The sequence below is a fragment of the Lynx canadensis genome, chromosome F2, assembly GCF_007474595.2.
Source record: "Lynx canadensis isolate LIC74 chromosome F2, mLynCan4.pri.v2, whole genome shotgun sequence".
Taxonomy (NCBI): Eukaryota; Metazoa; Chordata; class Mammalia; order Carnivora; family Felidae; genus Lynx; species Lynx canadensis.
Genome location: NC_044320.2, coordinates 28,790,622 through 28,807,433, shown reverse-complemented (window position 1 = coordinate 28,807,433; position 16,812 = coordinate 28,790,622). Strand labels below are relative to the sequence as shown.

The following is a 16,812-nucleotide window of genomic DNA, read 5'->3' as shown; positions in this document are numbered from 1 at the left end:
TATAAGGGCAATGGTTAGGGGCTGGGACAGAGAGCAACATGACAGGGACCTCCTTTGGGTGGAATGGTTAGAAAGGATGGGAAATTCCAGCTGAGAGCCAAAGGGTGAGGAAGAGAGGACCATGGGAAGGGTGGGAGAGGAGTGTTCTAAGCCAAGGAAGCATCTTGGCCCTGAAGTGGGAAAGAGTGTGGTATATCTAGGAACAGAGAGAAAATCAGCATGGCTGGACCCTGGTGAGCAGAAGAGAGTAGCCTGGAAATATTGTTGGAAACAGGTAGACATCAGACCATTCAGCTCAGGCAGGCAGTTAGTATTAAGAAGTAGAAGCTTTTGGGGCGCCTGGGTGGCGCAGTCGGTTAAGCGTCCGACTTCAGCCAGGTCACGATCTCGCGGTCCGTGAGTTCGAGCCCCGCGTCGGGCTCTGGGCTGATGGCTCAGAGCCTGGAGCCTGTTTCCGATTCTGTGTCTCCCTCTCTCTCTGCCCCTCCCCCGTTCATGCTCTGTCTCTCTCTGTCCCAAAAATAAATAAATGTTGAAAAAAAAATTTAAAAAAAAAAAAGAAGTAGAAGCTTTTAAATGATTTTCAGCTGAGAAGTAACATACTCCAAATTGCATTTTGGAAAGGCCACTTTTGCTACTCTGTCAGCATTACAGAGGGGCAGTGAAGAAAGGCTCATGAAAAGACTCTAGAGAGCTTTGTAAGAGACATGGGCCATCTTTGTAAGAGACATTGACCAAAAAGCCCTTATGTAGTCTAGGGTAGAAAAAATAGTTGAAAATTTAATTAATATTCATTATGACTCACATAATAGGTTTAGATTGGTCTAGACCAGAATGTGATAGAGGAATATGTTGTTATGCTACGTGAATAGGTCTTAGAATAGGGTTTTTCCCTTTCATAGTATGAGTTCTGCTTTCTAGAAATGGCTATAATTGGATTTGTTAATTAGTATTATGCAGATAATACTATCAGTAAAAACAAACAGAATCTTGATCCAGAGCTGGTACCTCAAGATTAGGATGTAAAGCTCTAGCTATTCAACACACATATGCTTAGTTTGAGAAGTATTAGGCTTCGTTTCATTGATTATAACAATGGGCAGTAAGAAGAAGAATGTATAAAATGCATGGTATAGTGCTGGTAGGGGTAAGAATGAAAGGCTATTAATCTTGAGAAGAGCTAGATAAAATCAATTATCCAATCTGTACAATGCTGGCCAGGTTATTTAGTTAGAAAGATACAACCTTAAACAAACCTTCCCTAAAATTGCTTCTTGAAAAATAATGTATTATTGTAAGTCTAACTGCTAACCTCACTTTTAAAACTATTAAAACAAATTTTTATAACAGAATTTTTGATTAACACATTTCTTAATGATAAAACTTAGTAATTCAAATGTATACTACAAGTACACTCTTAACCAAACTGTGTATTGACCCTTTTTTAGAATTCCAGAATTAGTATCATAGAATTTTTAAAGTTTTTACTAGTTAAGGAAGCAACCACTGATTGTGAATGTTTTCCAGTAGGAAAATATCATCAACTTTATAATAATATTCTTTACAACAATTTGGACTTGAGGTGGTTTCTGGAAAGTATAGTGATGAAAAGAGGAGACTGCCTCTCCCCCAAAGCACTTTTTATATCTATTTCAGTTTAACATAACCCTCACTCTGGTTGTACACCTACCATCCCTGACTCCAGCCCAGGGGCTTAACCTCATTGACTCATCGTTGCCAATTCACATCGCCAATTCCATCCCTCCCTTCACAGAATCTAACTGACCATATCCTATTTCCCCTTTCCCCATGCAGTAGCACCACATGTAAGGGTCTTTAAATGGACAAAGGATGCATTCCTTTTCTTTTTAAAAAAAAATATTTTATTTTTTGAGAGAAAGAGAAAGAGAGAGTGAGCCAGAGAGGGGCAGAGAGAGAGAGAGAGAGAGAGAATCCCAAGCAGGTTCCATGCTGACACAGAGCCCAATTACAGGGCTCAAACTCATGAATTGCAAGATCATGACCTGGGCTGAAATCAAGAGTTGGGTGCTTAACTGACTAAGCTACCCAGGTGCCCCAGGATACATTTCTTTTCACTTTCTGTCATGTGAAATCTTATAAGGAAATTAAGTAATTTACATCTTAGCCAAAATGAGGGTATTACAATGAGGATTTAGTGGGAGAAAAAGTGATTCAGATTGTAGATAGAAAGGAAGTTTTCTTCAATGGAGGAAAAAAAAAGCTGTATATGTAGTCATATGTGTTAAGTGTCCTACCAGTTGCACCTATCAGCTCGTCTGCTTAGTGACAATGTATAAATTCTCTAATTTACATTCTGTCATCCCCGAAACATCTAGTATAGTGGTACACCCTAAGGAGATGGTCATTAAGTATATAGAGATAATACTTAATGGAATCATTTCTCTTCTCTTTTCAGCTTATGGTCAAATGATTCTTTTTGGCAATCATCTCGAGAAAATAATTATACCATACCTCACCCAGGGGCAAATGTGGTTATTCCTGAAGGTAAGTATATAAATGTAAGTAAATGAAATGCCTATATTTATGTGACATTAGGATAGATACGACAATAGTTACATTCCACCTTTAAGCAGCACACCTTGGGGAAAGAGCAAATGTGAAGAGATGGATTCTATTATTGTGTCCTGGGTACCAGACCTAGCCTTCTGGGTTTTATGTGGATTTCAGCCTGAAGATTAAGGATAACAGATTTCCTGGGAGAGATAAGAATAAGTCATTGTGTGGAAAAAGGGTTGCAAACTTCAAAACCAAGGCTCACTGATAAGGTTGTCATTGTTTTTATCTATAGGCAATAGTTTATGGATTATGTTATATTTCTCATAATAAAGCATTGTTTTATAGGAACATGGATTGTAGCAGACACAGATATTCCACCAATGGAAAGTCTCATTATTTGGGGAGTTCTAGAACTGGAAGATAAACACAGTGTGGGAGCTGCAGAGTCTTCTTACAGAAAAGTTGTTCTAAATGCTACCTACATATTGCTTCAGGTAGGAGGAAGGGTCTTACAATTTATACCTTTATTAGTCTAATTCTAGGATGTTGGAGATTTACTGAAAAAATTATAGGGGTGCCTGGGTGGCTCAGTCGGTTAAGCGTCAGACTTCAGCTCAGGTCATGATCTCATAGTTTGTGAGTTCTAGCCTCGCGTCAGGCTCTGTGCGGACAGCTTAGAGCCTGGAGTCTGCTTCGGATTCTGTGTCTCCCTCTCTCTCTGCTCTTTCCCTGTTCGCTTTCTGTCTGTCTGTCTGTCTGTCTGTCTCTCTCTCTCAAATAAGTTAACATTAAAAAAATTATAAGAACATATGTTCAATCAATGTGAATAAAAAACACAACTGGCTCTAACCTATGAGATAAGTCCAATATATTTCTGCTGCCCTTTAAACTGGTGGCCACACATTCCTTAGGGAGTAATTATGCTACTTTTTACTGTGAAGTTTGCCCATTTTTAATCCTACGTAGAATATTTGTATTATTGTTAGGTAAAGCTAAACCCACAACTTGCTCCAACAACCAGAGAATCCAATTCCAGGAGTTGTGGAAAAAAATAAAAAATTTAAACCTTTTATTTTTTTAAGAAAACAGTGTTTCTTAAAATGAATGGACATGGATGGAATTATGACAACAGGAGAAGACTACTAAAAATATTTCAGTTGTTTGGTACAATCACCTCATTCTCTCATAAAGCTCAGACTGTCTTGAATATGTAACAGTATAATTGGTTGAATTGTTCTGTCAGTTTTTATTATTGTTAATTAAAAAGAATGGCCTAGCCAAAAAGCTGTTAAGTGTCCTAAGAAAATAAAAGTAGTAGTAACCTTTCTTTGCTAAAACTAGGCCTTTACTGCTTTAAAGATATGCAGTATTTTAGTATTTAGATGCATGAGCTTTGAGGTAAATTAAAGGTACGACTGAGTCCTTACCTCAGTTGGGAACCTTGGGTAAGTTATTTGACCGCTTTTAGCAACAGTTTTCTCCCCTATCAAGTGAGAATAATAACAGCAATTCATGGGCTTAGTGTAAAGGTCAAATGATATAATGTATGTAAAGCCTTACACATTATGCCTGGCAGAGAATCAGCAAGCATTTAGTAGTAGCTATTATTATCAACAAAGAGGGCTCCTTAAGAAACGAAATAGATGAACATAGGGGAAAGGGGGAAAAAAAGAGAGAGAGAGAGAGAGGGAAACAAACCATTAACAAACAGGGTTGACAGAGGGAGATGGGTGGGGGGTAGGCTAAGTGGGTGATGGGCATTAAGGAGGGCACTTGTAGTAGGTATTGTATGTAAGTGATGAATCGCTAAATTCTACTACTTAAACCAGTATTACACTATATGTTAACTAAAATTTAAATAAAAATTTGAAAAAACAAAACAAAACAATGAGGCCTCCTAATGGGCACAGCTTGGAATTAAGTGTGAGGAGTGTACTTCATATATGTCATATTGTGCTAAAATAAAACGTCATCTGTCCAGTAGCACTAGTTTAGGTCTAAGCAGGTCTCAGCTTTAGGACAGTGCTGACAATAAGTAGCTAGTAAGTCCGACTTTGAAAAATCATTTAAGCAACCTATCCCAAAGTGACAGGGTTAAATCAAGATCACTTCCAGATACAATACTGTTCTTTGTATAACAAATTTCATTCATTTTTACTAGAGGAGGCTACCAGTATCTTTCTAATTCCATTTTTATGGGTGTAATTTTTTTCTGCCCAATTTTTAAGTATTAACAATTTTCTGCTTCACTGCAGGGAGGTAGATTGATTGGTGGCTGGGAAGATAACCCTTTTAAAGGAGAATTACAGATTGTTCTTAGAGGAAATCATTCTACTCCAGACTGGGCACTTCCAGAAGGACCAAATCAAGGATCAAAGGTCTTAGGTATGTGTTTCCAGATACCAAAAGTATCATGTCAGTTTTGAGAATCTATTTTTTTAATTTTTTTAATGTTTATTTATTCTTGAGAGAGAGACAGAGACAGAGACAGAGACAGACTATGAGCGTGGAAGGGTCAGAGAGAGGGAGACACAGAATCCGAAGCAGGCCCTAGGCTCTGAGCTGTCAGCACAGAACCCGATGTGGGGCTCGAACTCACAGACCACAAGACCATGACCTGAGCTGAAGTCAGACGCTCAACCAACTGAGCCACCCAGGTGCCCTGAGAATCTATTTTAAGACATATGGCACTAAAATACTTATCAGTTCATGATGTTATGGTATCAGAAGATTTTACAGACATTTATTTATAGTAAAGCGTTATAAAAATAAATTTAAAAATGTTTAAATAAATCATGTCACACTAAAATAGGTATAGATGTGCGTATTTGAAACCAAAATATAATTCATTGCAAAACTAACATTAATCTCTCCATATGTGTATTATTTCTCCAATCTGGTTTTCTTTATAACTGTCTCTTTTTATAAATAATCATACTTTCTCATATCTTAGTGCTTTTCCCTTAAAAGGTAACTTTTCTACACATTATTCTACTTATAGTGTTAATAATCTGTGAATCAGTTGACTGCCATCAGTTATCCAGTCACAACTGTTGCTGAACTTTATACTTTCCTGTTGGATGTGTATGGCTGTACGTATTCCTATCTGAGCCTGGAAAGTAAAGGAACTGAGAGGGTTTATTTGGTCATGATTAATAACCAAGTTTATTAACACTGCTGCATATCTGTTGGAAAGATACATACAAGCATGTGCTGCAGTCGCTTTGCCATACAATTTCTAAACAGTGACAATCAGTAAATAGGGGCATAAAAAATGGCTTTGACTGAAGGAGTCAGCTCTCCACTGGTAAGTGTTCCAAGGCAGACAGATTCCATCTTAAAAAGAACTTGCTTTTATGTGTTTATTTTTTTGTTTCAAAAGTAACATTTCAAACAACATAAACGATATCAATAAAAAATATTAAGAAAAAGTATACATCTTTCCAATTCTACCCCATCATGAGGAAACTAGTATCTGTATTAGCAGTTTTTACATGTCTTCTCATGTTCTTTATATATGTGTACATTCATATTGCATATATTGATTTGTGGTTATAGTATTGTGCCTTTTACAAAAACATGGTCAAACTAAATATATTCCTATGCAGTTTTCTTTCTCAGTTAACATGTTATGGATATCTTTCTACGTCAATATTTACAGATAACACTCTTTCTTTTTATAGCACATTACCCTAATGTATTAGTATATTATAATTTATTCCATCATTCTCTTTTTTTTTTTTTTCAACGTTTATTTATTTTTGGGACAGAGAGAGACAGAGCATGAATGGGGGAGGGGCAGAGAGAGAGGGAGACACACAGAATCGGAAACAGGCTCCAGGCTCCGAGCCATCAGCCCAGAGCCTGACGTGGGGCTCGAACTCACGGACCGCGAGATCGTGACCTGGCTGAAGTCGGACGCTTAACCGACTGCGCCACCCAGGCGCCCCATCATTCTCTTATTGATGTACATTTAGATTTATTCCATTTTTCCAATATTTTCTAGTATTATGGTGGGCATTCCCATTCATGTATCCTTGTGCACTGGCTTTAATTTCTATGGACCAGATTCCTAGAAGTGGCTCAAAGAGCCAAAGCCATCTTGTATAACCCTGAGCAGATATCCAACTTCATTCCATTCATTCTAAAATATCCAATCACTTATTAAAATGAATGGTTTCATTTTATATTAGCACCTAACTCAGTACTATGTGGTGAATAAATAGAAGCTTTTCTATTTCAGGGGTGTTTGGTGAGCTGGATCTTCATGGATTTCCACGTTCAATATATAAAACTAAGCTCTCAGAAACTGCAGAGGCTGGTTCCAAAGTCCTATCTCTAATGGATGCTGTGGATTGGCAGGTACAGGAAATATTATGTGGTGGGAACTGAATACACACAGTGGGTCAACTTACAAAGGTTTCTTTTTTATTCTCATGGACATTTTTTTTCATAGGATTGATCAGATAAGAAATATATATTTTGCATTAACTTGCACTCAGAAGCTGACCTGATAGTAGGCATTTAAAAATTGGGATTTTATGGGGCGCCTGGGTGGCGCAGTTGGTTAAGCGTCCGACTTCAGCCAGGTCACGATCTCGCGGTCCGTGAGTTCGAGCCCCGCGTCAGGCTCTGGGCTGATGACTCGGAGCCTGGAGCCTGTTTCTGATTCTGTGTCTCCCTCTGTCTCTGCCCCTCCCCCGTTCATGCTCTGTCTCTCTCTGTCCCAAAAATAAATAAATGTTGAAAAAAAAAAATTGGGATTTTAAAGGTCCTTCAGAATATATAAAGAACATTATTTATCTTTAGTTATGAAAGGAAAATATGAAAGTTTTTGAATGGAAAAAAATTTTTTATGTGTGTCTTTCCCATATTTCAGGAATATCAAGTAATAGTTAATTATATTAAAAAAAACTGGCAAAATTTAAGAATATTGTACTGACCAATTTTTAATATAAATATGAATATATTTGCTTTGATCTATTTAATTTCTTAAAAGTATATTGCCTGTGATTTTATTTAGTGACTGAATTAAATTTGAGGAGATGTTGAGATAAATCATAATTTAGAATTCTTAATATCAAACACAAGCATATTTATTTTTAGAGACCTCAATGTATGTTTGTTCTTTCCGATAATACCATGTTGCTAATCAGATATAAATTAAATTAGAATTTTAAAAGTTATTATTAAGAAATAGAAACCTATTTTGAAAATTGTTCTTGAATTTGGCACTTGAATTTTTCTAAGGAGGGAGAAGAGATTGTGATAACAACTACAAGCTATGATTTCCACCAGACAGAAACTAGAAGTATCATTAAAGTCCTGCACGACGAGAAAATTCTGATTCTCAATGATACCCTTTCCTACACTCACCTTGGTAAGTAGCTGTTCTTTAAATAGATATGTAATTAACATGCCTTGAAATGTTCACATTTTTAGTGATCTCCTTTGTAATTACAACTATTTGATTTAAAAATCTAACATTTTTGAGGAACATTTCACTCTGATTGGTACTAGTACCCAAGGGGCACTACTGTATTGGCTTCCAATAGTCCCTGCTGTATGCATTCATTCATTCAGCAAATATTCAGCAAAGACTAACATGTAACATCCCATGGGGGTAAAGTTAGCACTTTCTGTTTTAAGCAAGCTTCTAGGTGATTCTCATCCACGTGAATTTTGAGAACCCTTGAGCCAAGAGCATTTTTGTCCCAATTTGTTTTGTTAACACATTTCTCAGCTATAACTGCATTTAGAAAAGCTACAACAAAATGGTAGAACCATAATTCTCAAGGATAGAAGGAATTCATCAGAATCATCTGAAGATGATCTTTCAACTTATAGGATCAGGGCTATCCCAGCCCCACTCTTTCCCCATTTGACATTCTACTTTCATCTGAATCTAAGAAAGTGGTAGCAGACAGGGGTGTTATGTTAGAAAAGCCATACAGATGCTTCTGGTGCTCATGAGAACTTCAGCTATAATGTGGCATGACTGATAGGCAGATGTTTGACGTTCATGGAAAAGAAACTTCAAAGAACTTTTTATAGCAGTATTTTGATAGAAGCATATGTATCTATCATTCTATGTCACACATTTTTTTAAATCAAAAGGAAAAAGCTTGTTGACCAACACTGTAATTGTAAAACAAGTGGTTTTTATAAGTTTGACATTATAGATTCTTTCATTTAAACTACCAAACATTTATTTCTGTTGAAATACACCTGCTTGCCTTAAAATTTTGAGTAAGAGTTCTAGAAATGTAGAATGTAATTTAGATTATGTTTTACAAGTCATTAAGATGTAAGTGTATAGACTGCGCTTGATATGTTACTACACATTTGTAAAAAAATGTGATCGGTATAAAATATGCCATAGGAAAATTGGAACAAACCAAAGTTTAGGCATCATAAAAGATAATATCTGTGTGCTTCTGATTATCCATATGACCTTGGACGAATTATTTTACTTCTCTACTTCATTTTCTCAACTTGGCCTTACAACAGTGATTTAATTTATATGCAAACTACCAAGTAAACAATAACTTCATAATTGCTGATTATAATCATACTTTTGGTGTAAACAGAAGAAATGCTTTTTATTTATTTCATTTTATAAATTAAAAAGTATTATGGGGGAATCTAAGATGGCAACATAATAGGAAGATGCTATAGACTCATCGTGTCCCTTGAACACAGCTAGATAACTGTCAAATCATTCTGAATACCCAAGAAATCAACCTGAAGACTGACAGAACAAACTCTACAACTAGACAGAGAGGCCACATGGAGAAAGAAGGTAGGAGGTGCAGAGACATGGGTTAGAAGAGAAACGAATCACTGTGGAGGTGCTGTGGAGAGGAGGGAGCCCTGGTCACGGAGAAAGGCAAGAGAGAGCATAGCACACAGGGGTAAGCACGAGGAGAACACTTCCTCAAAGTTATTGCCTAGGAAAACAGAGGGGCTGATTTTCGTGAGTTTTTGCAACCAGCAGGTCTGGAAGACTAGAGTTTTAAAGGTATGTGGGCATGGCTTGTATAGAGCCCTGAAGGTTCTACCCTGCTCCTGGAAACAAGGCAGGCAAACAACCTGGGAGGCAGCTGGCAGAATCTGAGGAATGCCTAAAACACAGAGAGAAACTGTTCCCTCTTCTTGGAGCACTTCTGTGAAAGGTAGAATTCATGGAGATGCGTCTCTGTCTCGGCCATCCAGGGGCCTCGTTTCCCTTCCCTGCCCCTCAGCATAGCTGCAGAGCCACATGCAGCTGGTCTCTGACACTGGCTGCCTGGGCTGCCTCTTCCGAGTCCCACACCCCTGTGCTCTGGCGGGACTGCCCTTCTTGGTCAAGCCAGCCTCAGTCACAGGGTGGCGGGCCTCTCCTTCAGAAGACCAGTGCAGGTCCCCATCACACCATGTTCCTGAAGCCTGGAGTTTTAAAAGTCAGCAGGCTTGCCTGGGATAGAGCCCTGAGGGCACTACCTGGCTCCTGAAGTGAAGGCAGGCAGACAACTGGGGGGTGGGGGTGGGGGACAGACGGTGTGGAAACAACAATCTGAAACATGTCTGGGACATACAGCAGGGAGATTATTTGCTGTTTTGGGAGTGCTTCCCTGAGAGGGATTGTGCCTGGAGGCTCCTCTCTGGGGGCAAAGGAGCTGCCTAGCACCATTTCCCACCCCTGTCCCTCAGCATAAACACAGAACCACCTTCAGTAAACAGCACAGCACCAACACTGGTTGCCTAGTCTACTTACACCAGCTCCCACACTGCTGTGCTGTGCCAGTATGGCCCTTTTCAATCAAGTGTGCCCCAATCCCAGCATCCTGGGCCCCTTCCTTAAAAGACCAGCAGAAATTCCTGCCCATACCATGTCTCCTGACCAGAGACTTCTGCAGGGCTTCAGTTCTAGTGGAAGTAGCATCAGGTCTCATTTAACAGGCAGACCAGAGCAAACCTACTTAAAACTCGGCACACTATGGCCAAGGACCAAACACTGCCCACTGCAGGCAAGGAGAGCCTCTGCAGACAACTAGCCTGAAGGATAGCAGCCAAAACACTATAGCAGCATACATCCAGCAGACACTAGAGACATGATCTTTTCCTCATAAAACCATCTAAGGAGCAGGACACATAACAGACTTTTCTAACACAAAGAAGAAGACATAAATTTAGACAAAATGCCAAGATGGAGGAATTCATCCCACATGAAAGAAAAAGATAAGGTCACATCCAGAGATCTAAGTGAAACTGATATAAATAACATATCTGATGGAGAATTTAAAGCAACAATCATAAGGATATTCACTGGGATTAGGAAAAGAATGGAAGATGTCAGGAAGGGCCTTACCACAGATATAAAATAGTTAAAAAAAAATTGTAATGAAACATGCAACAACTGAAATTTGCAACTGACTGGAAGCAATGAACACAAGAATAGGAGGAGAAGAGGAATGAATAAGTGATATAGAAGCTAGAATAATGGAAAATAATAAAGCTGAACAAAAGAGAGAAAGAACTATGGATCACAAGGATAGATTTAGGGAACTCAGTGACTCCCATCAAATGTAATAACATTTATATTATAGGAGTCCCAGATAAAGAAGAGAGAGAAAAGGAGGAAGAAAATTTATTTGGGGAAATAATAGAAAATTTCCCTAATCTGGAGAAGGAAACAGATATCCAGATCCAGGAGGCACAAAGAATTCCCATCAAAATCAACAAAGCAGGCCAATACCAAGACATATTGTAATTATATTTGCAAAATATAGTGATAAAGGAAAAAATTCTAAGAGCAGTAAGACAAAAGTGGTCCCTAACTTACAAGGGAGGGTTCATAAGGCTAGCTGCAGATCTCTCAACAGAAACCTGGCAGGCCAAAAGGGAGTGGCGTAATATATTCAACATGCTGAATGGGAAAAATCTGCAGCCAAGAATACTCTATGACAGCAAGACTTTCATTCAGAATAGAAAAAGACACAAAGAGTTTCCCAGACAAACAAAATCTAAAGAACTTTATGACCATTAAACTAGCCCTCCAAGAAATAGTAAAAGGGACTCTATGTGGAAAGGAAAGACCAAAAGTGACAAAGACAAGAAAGGAACAGAGAAATCTCCAGAAACAAAACAAAACAAAACAAAACAAGTAATAAAATGACACTGAATACATACCTATCAATAATTACTCTGAAGGTAAATGGATTAAACAGTCAAATCAAAAGACATAGGGTGTCAGAATGAATTAAAAAAAAAAAAAAGACCCATTTATATGCTGCCTACAAGAGTCTCATTTTAGAACTAAAGACACTTGCAGATTGAAAGTGAGGGGATGGAGAAACATTTATCACACAAATGGATGTCAAAACAAAGGCAGAGTAGCAATACTTATATCAGACAAACTAGATTTAAAAACAAAGACTGTAACAAGAGATGAAGAAGGGCACTATATCATAATAAAGGGAACACTCCAACCAGATCTAATAATTGTAAATATTTGTGCCCCCAACATGAAAGAACCCAAATATATAAAACAAGAACAAACATAAAGAACTAATTGATAATAATACAGTAATAGTAGGGGCTTTAACACCCCACTTACAACAATGAACAGATCATCTAAGCAGAAAGTCAACAAGGAAACAATAGCTTTGAATGACACACTGAACCAGATGGACTTAACAGTTATATTCAGAACATTTCATCCTAAAATAGCAGAATGCACATTCTTTTCAGGTGCACATGGGACTCCAGAATAGACTATATACTGGGTGACCAATCAGGCCTCAATAAGTACAAAAAGATTGAAACCATACCATGTATATTTTCAGATCACAATGCTATGAAACTTGAAGTCAACCACAAGAAAAACTTTGGAAAGACCAAAAATGTATGGAGGTTAAAGAATATCCTGGTAAAAATGAATGGATCAATACAGAAATTAAAAAAGATATTAAAAATACATGGAAACAAATGAAAATGAAAACACGATGGTCCAAAACCCTTGGGATGCAACAAAAGCAGTCATTAGATGGAAGTATATAGCAATACAGGCCTACTTTAAGAAGCAATAAAAATCTCCAATAAATAACCTAACCTCATACTAAAAGGAGCTAGAAAAACAACAACAATTGAAGCCAAAATCCAACAGAAGAAGGAAAATAATTGAGATTAAAGCAGATATAAATGATATAGAAACTAAAAAAATAGACCAGATCAATGAAGCCAGGAGCTGGTTCTTTGAAAAAATTGATAAAATTGATAACCCCTAACCAGACATATCAAAAGGAAAAGAGGAAAGGGCCCAAATATATAAAATCACAAATGAGAGGATAAATTAACAACCAGTACTACAGAAATACAAACAACTATAAGAGAATATTATGAAAAATTATATGCCAACAAATTGGACAACCTAGAAGAAATGGATAAATTATTAGAAACATATGTGCTACCAAAACTGAAACAGGAAGAAATAGAAAACTTGAACAAACTGATAACTAGCAAAGTAGTTGAATCAGTAGTGAAAAATCTCCCAATAAATAAAAGTCCTGAGCCAGATGGCTTTATAGTTTAACTCTGCCAAACATTTAGCGAGTTAATAACTATTCTTCTCAAACTATTCCAAGGAAACAGAAATAGAAGGAAAACTTACAAACTCATTCTACAAGGCCAGCTTTACCCTGATCCCAAAACCAGACCAAGACTCCACTAAAAAAGAGAACTACAGGCTAATATCCCTAATGAAGATAGATGCAAAAGTCAACATACAGAAATCTTTTGCATTTCTATACGCCAATAATGAAGCAGCAGAAAGAGAAATCAAGGAATCAGTTCCATTTACAATTGCACCAAAAAACATAAGATACCTAAGAATAAACATAACCAAAGGGGTAAAGATCTGTACTCTGAAAAGTGTAAAACACTGATGAAAGAAATTGAAGAAGACACAAAGAAATGGAAAAACATTCCATGCTTGTGCAATGGAATAGCAAATATTGTTAAAATGTCTATATTACCCAAAGCAATCTATACTTTTAATCCAATCCCTATCAAAATACCACCAGCATTTTTCACAAAGCTAAAATAAACAATCCTAAAATTTGTATGGAACCACAAAAGACCCTGGATAGACAAAGCAGTCTTGGAAAAGAAAAGTAATGCCAGATGCATCATAATTCTGGACTTCAAGCTATATTACAAAGCTATAATTATTAAGACAGTATGGTATTGGCACACATAGAGAAACATAGATTAATGGAATAGAATAGAAAATCCAGAAATGAACCCATAACTCTGTGGTCAACTGATCTTCAACAAAGCGGGAAAGAATATCCAATGGGAAAAAGTCTCTTCAACAAATTATGTTAGGAAAACTGGAAGCAACATGCAAAAGAATGAAAGAGGACCACTTTCTTATACCATATACAAAAACAAATTCAAAATGGATTAAAAACCTGAATGTGAGACAGTAAACCATTAAAATCCTAGAGGAGAACACAGGCAGTAAGTGCTTTGACATAGGCCGTAGCAATTTCTTACTAGTTATATCTCCTGAGGCAAGGGAAACAAAACTAAAAATAAACTATTGGGACTTCATCAAAATAAAAAGTTTCTGCACAGTGAAGGAAACAATCAACAAAACTAAAAGGCATCCTGCACAATGGGGGAATAATGGCATATCTGATAAAGGGTTAGTATCCAAAATTTACAAAGAATTTATACAACTCAACACCTAAAAAACAAATAATCCAATTAAAGCATAGGCAGAAAACATGAAAAGACATTTTTCCAAAGAAGACATCCAGATGGCTGAAAGACACATCAAAAGATGCTCAACATCACTCATCATCAAATCAAAACTACAACTGGTGTGATATCACCTCACACAAGTCAGAATGGGTAAAATTAACAATACAGGAAATAATAGGTGTTGAAGAAAATGTGGGGAAAGGGGAATCCTCTTGCACCAGGAATGCAAATTGGTGCAACGACTCTGGAGAACACTATGGAGGTTCCTCAGAAAGTTAAAAATAGAACCATCTATGATCTAGCAATTGCACTACCTGGTATTGACCCAAAGGATACAAAAATACTAATTCAAAGGGATACATGTACCCTGATGTTTCTAGCAACATTATCTACAATAGTCAAATTATGGAAAGAGCCCATATATCCATTGACTGATGAATGGATAAAGAAGATGTGGTATGTATGTATATACATACGTACATATATACACAGTGAAGTATTATTCAACCATAAAGGAGAGTGAAATCTTGCCATTTGCAACAATGTGGATGGAGCTAGGGGGTATTATGCTAAGTGAAACAAGTAAGTGCGAGAAAAACAAATACCATGTGATTTTACTCATACGTGGAATTTAAGAAACAAAACAAATGAATATGGGGGGCGGGGAAGAAAGACAGGAAAAGCAAGAAACAGACTCTTAAATATAGAGGACAAGCTGATGGTTACCAGAGGGCAGGTGTGTGGGGGGATCGGTTAAATAGGTGACAGAGATTAAGGAGGGCACTTGAGATGAGCACCGGGTGTTGTACGTAAGTGTTGAATAACCAAATTCCACACGTGAAACCAATATTATGCTATATGTTAACTGGAATTTAAATAAAAACTTGGAAAGAAAAAAATTAAAACTATCATAATTTCAGTCTGCCATCTATGTATGTTTAAGCATGCAAATCTAATTAATTCACACATTTGTGTTGACTTTTGGCATATTAGAAATTTATGTGGCCTGTGAATTACAAAGGAACTGATAAACACAGGTATTTCTCAGCATTGGTAATAATCTAGCTGTCCTTTCTGTTGTAGCTGAAAGATACCATGTTCCTGGAACAGGTCAGAGCTACACGTTAGCAGCTGATGTTGGGATACTGAGTAGGAACATCAAAATATTTGGTGAAGATTACCCAGGTTGGTTCAAGGAATCTTTTGGTGCACGTGTCCTGGTCAGCTCATTCACTGAAAATATGATGACATTTAAAGGTTGGTACAAATTTGAAATATAACATGGTCTCTTCTATGTTTAGTCATTTCTTAAACAATTGTCACTTCTTTTTAGGATCACACTGTTTAAAAAATTCAAGTGAGTACATTTTAAAGATCTTACTGGCTTTAATCAATGAGTTGTGAATCAGGCAGTGTCTGATCTAGCTGATAGAAAGGAGCTCCAAAGAGCTGTGCAAAATGAAATACTTTTACAGGCAGAAGGGAGCAGGTTACTTGCCTCTAGGGGACGGCAGGGGCTAATCAGGGAGATTACCTAACCAGTGCTGATCAGGTGATTCCTGACTGACTGGTTTAAGATTCCATTTCTGGGAGTGGAACTGTAATTAAGTTCAGTCTCAGTTTGGTGACATGGGGCTGAGCATAAGCAACTCCCAATTTGGGCCCGTTGTCTTGTTTTTAACACATGGAAGAATAAAGCCTTGAGAGGGATTATGTAAACCCAGGTGCTACCCTCAACAACCAAATCCCTAACATTTTTCTACTTATTTTATCTTCATAGACAATAAGAATTATTAATAATGACCTTAGGTAACAGCCCAGCTTCTCACCCAAACAGAAATCATTTGATAACAAGCACAATAGATCTGTTAATTTTGTTTGAAGGAAAATTTCAAATATATACAAAATTTTCAAACATAGAGAAATGTATAATGAACCCCAGTGTACCCATCACTAGGTACCACAATGGTCAACTTTGGTCATTCTTGTTTCAACTATACAACCACCCACTCTCTTCAAGCCCCTGGGTTATTTTGAAGCAACCACATACATTTTTTTATTGAGATATAATTGACATAACATTGTATAAGTTTAAGGTGTACACTGTATTTATGTTGATACATTTATATATCCCAATATGATTACCATTGTGGTGTCAGCTAACATCTCTTTCATGCACATAATATGTCTTTTGTGTGGCGAGAGCAATAAAGATCTAGTCTCTTAGCAATTCTGAAGTTACAATACAGTGTTGTTGACTGTAATCACTACGTTGTACATTAGATCTCCAGAATTTATTTAGCCACTAGCTGCAACTTTATACCCTTAAACAACATCTTCCTAATTCCCCACCACTACCACCCCAGCTCCTGGTAACCACCATTCTACTCTGTTTTTATGAATATGGCTTTTTTAGATTCCACATATGAGTTTCATACAGTATTTGTCTTTCTCTGACTTACCCCACTTAGCATAATGCCCTCAAGGTCTGTGTGTTGTGGCAAATGGTAGCAAATGGTAAGAGTT

At 37.2% G+C, this 16,812-nt stretch overlaps 1 protein-coding gene across 1 annotated transcript in view; it reads left to right on the top strand.

The window, feature by feature from the left end:
- The window catches only part of PKHD1L1 (PKHD1 like 1), a 165,880-nt gene that overhangs the window by 101,496 nt on the left and 47,572 nt on the right, over positions 1 to 16,812 (top strand). Inside the window, exons 54-59 of the mRNA XM_030303954.2 lie at positions 2,438 to 2,526; positions 2,884 to 3,032; positions 4,794 to 4,923; positions 6,782 to 6,900; positions 7,789 to 7,918; positions 15,370 to 15,543. Of these exons, the coding sequence (XP_030159814.1) occupies positions 2,438 to 2,526; positions 2,884 to 3,032; positions 4,794 to 4,923; positions 6,782 to 6,900; positions 7,789 to 7,918; positions 15,370 to 15,543 (791 nt within the window). The remainder of the gene's footprint in view (positions 1 to 2,437; positions 2,527 to 2,883; positions 3,033 to 4,793; positions 4,924 to 6,781; positions 6,901 to 7,788; positions 7,919 to 15,369; positions 15,544 to 16,812) is intronic.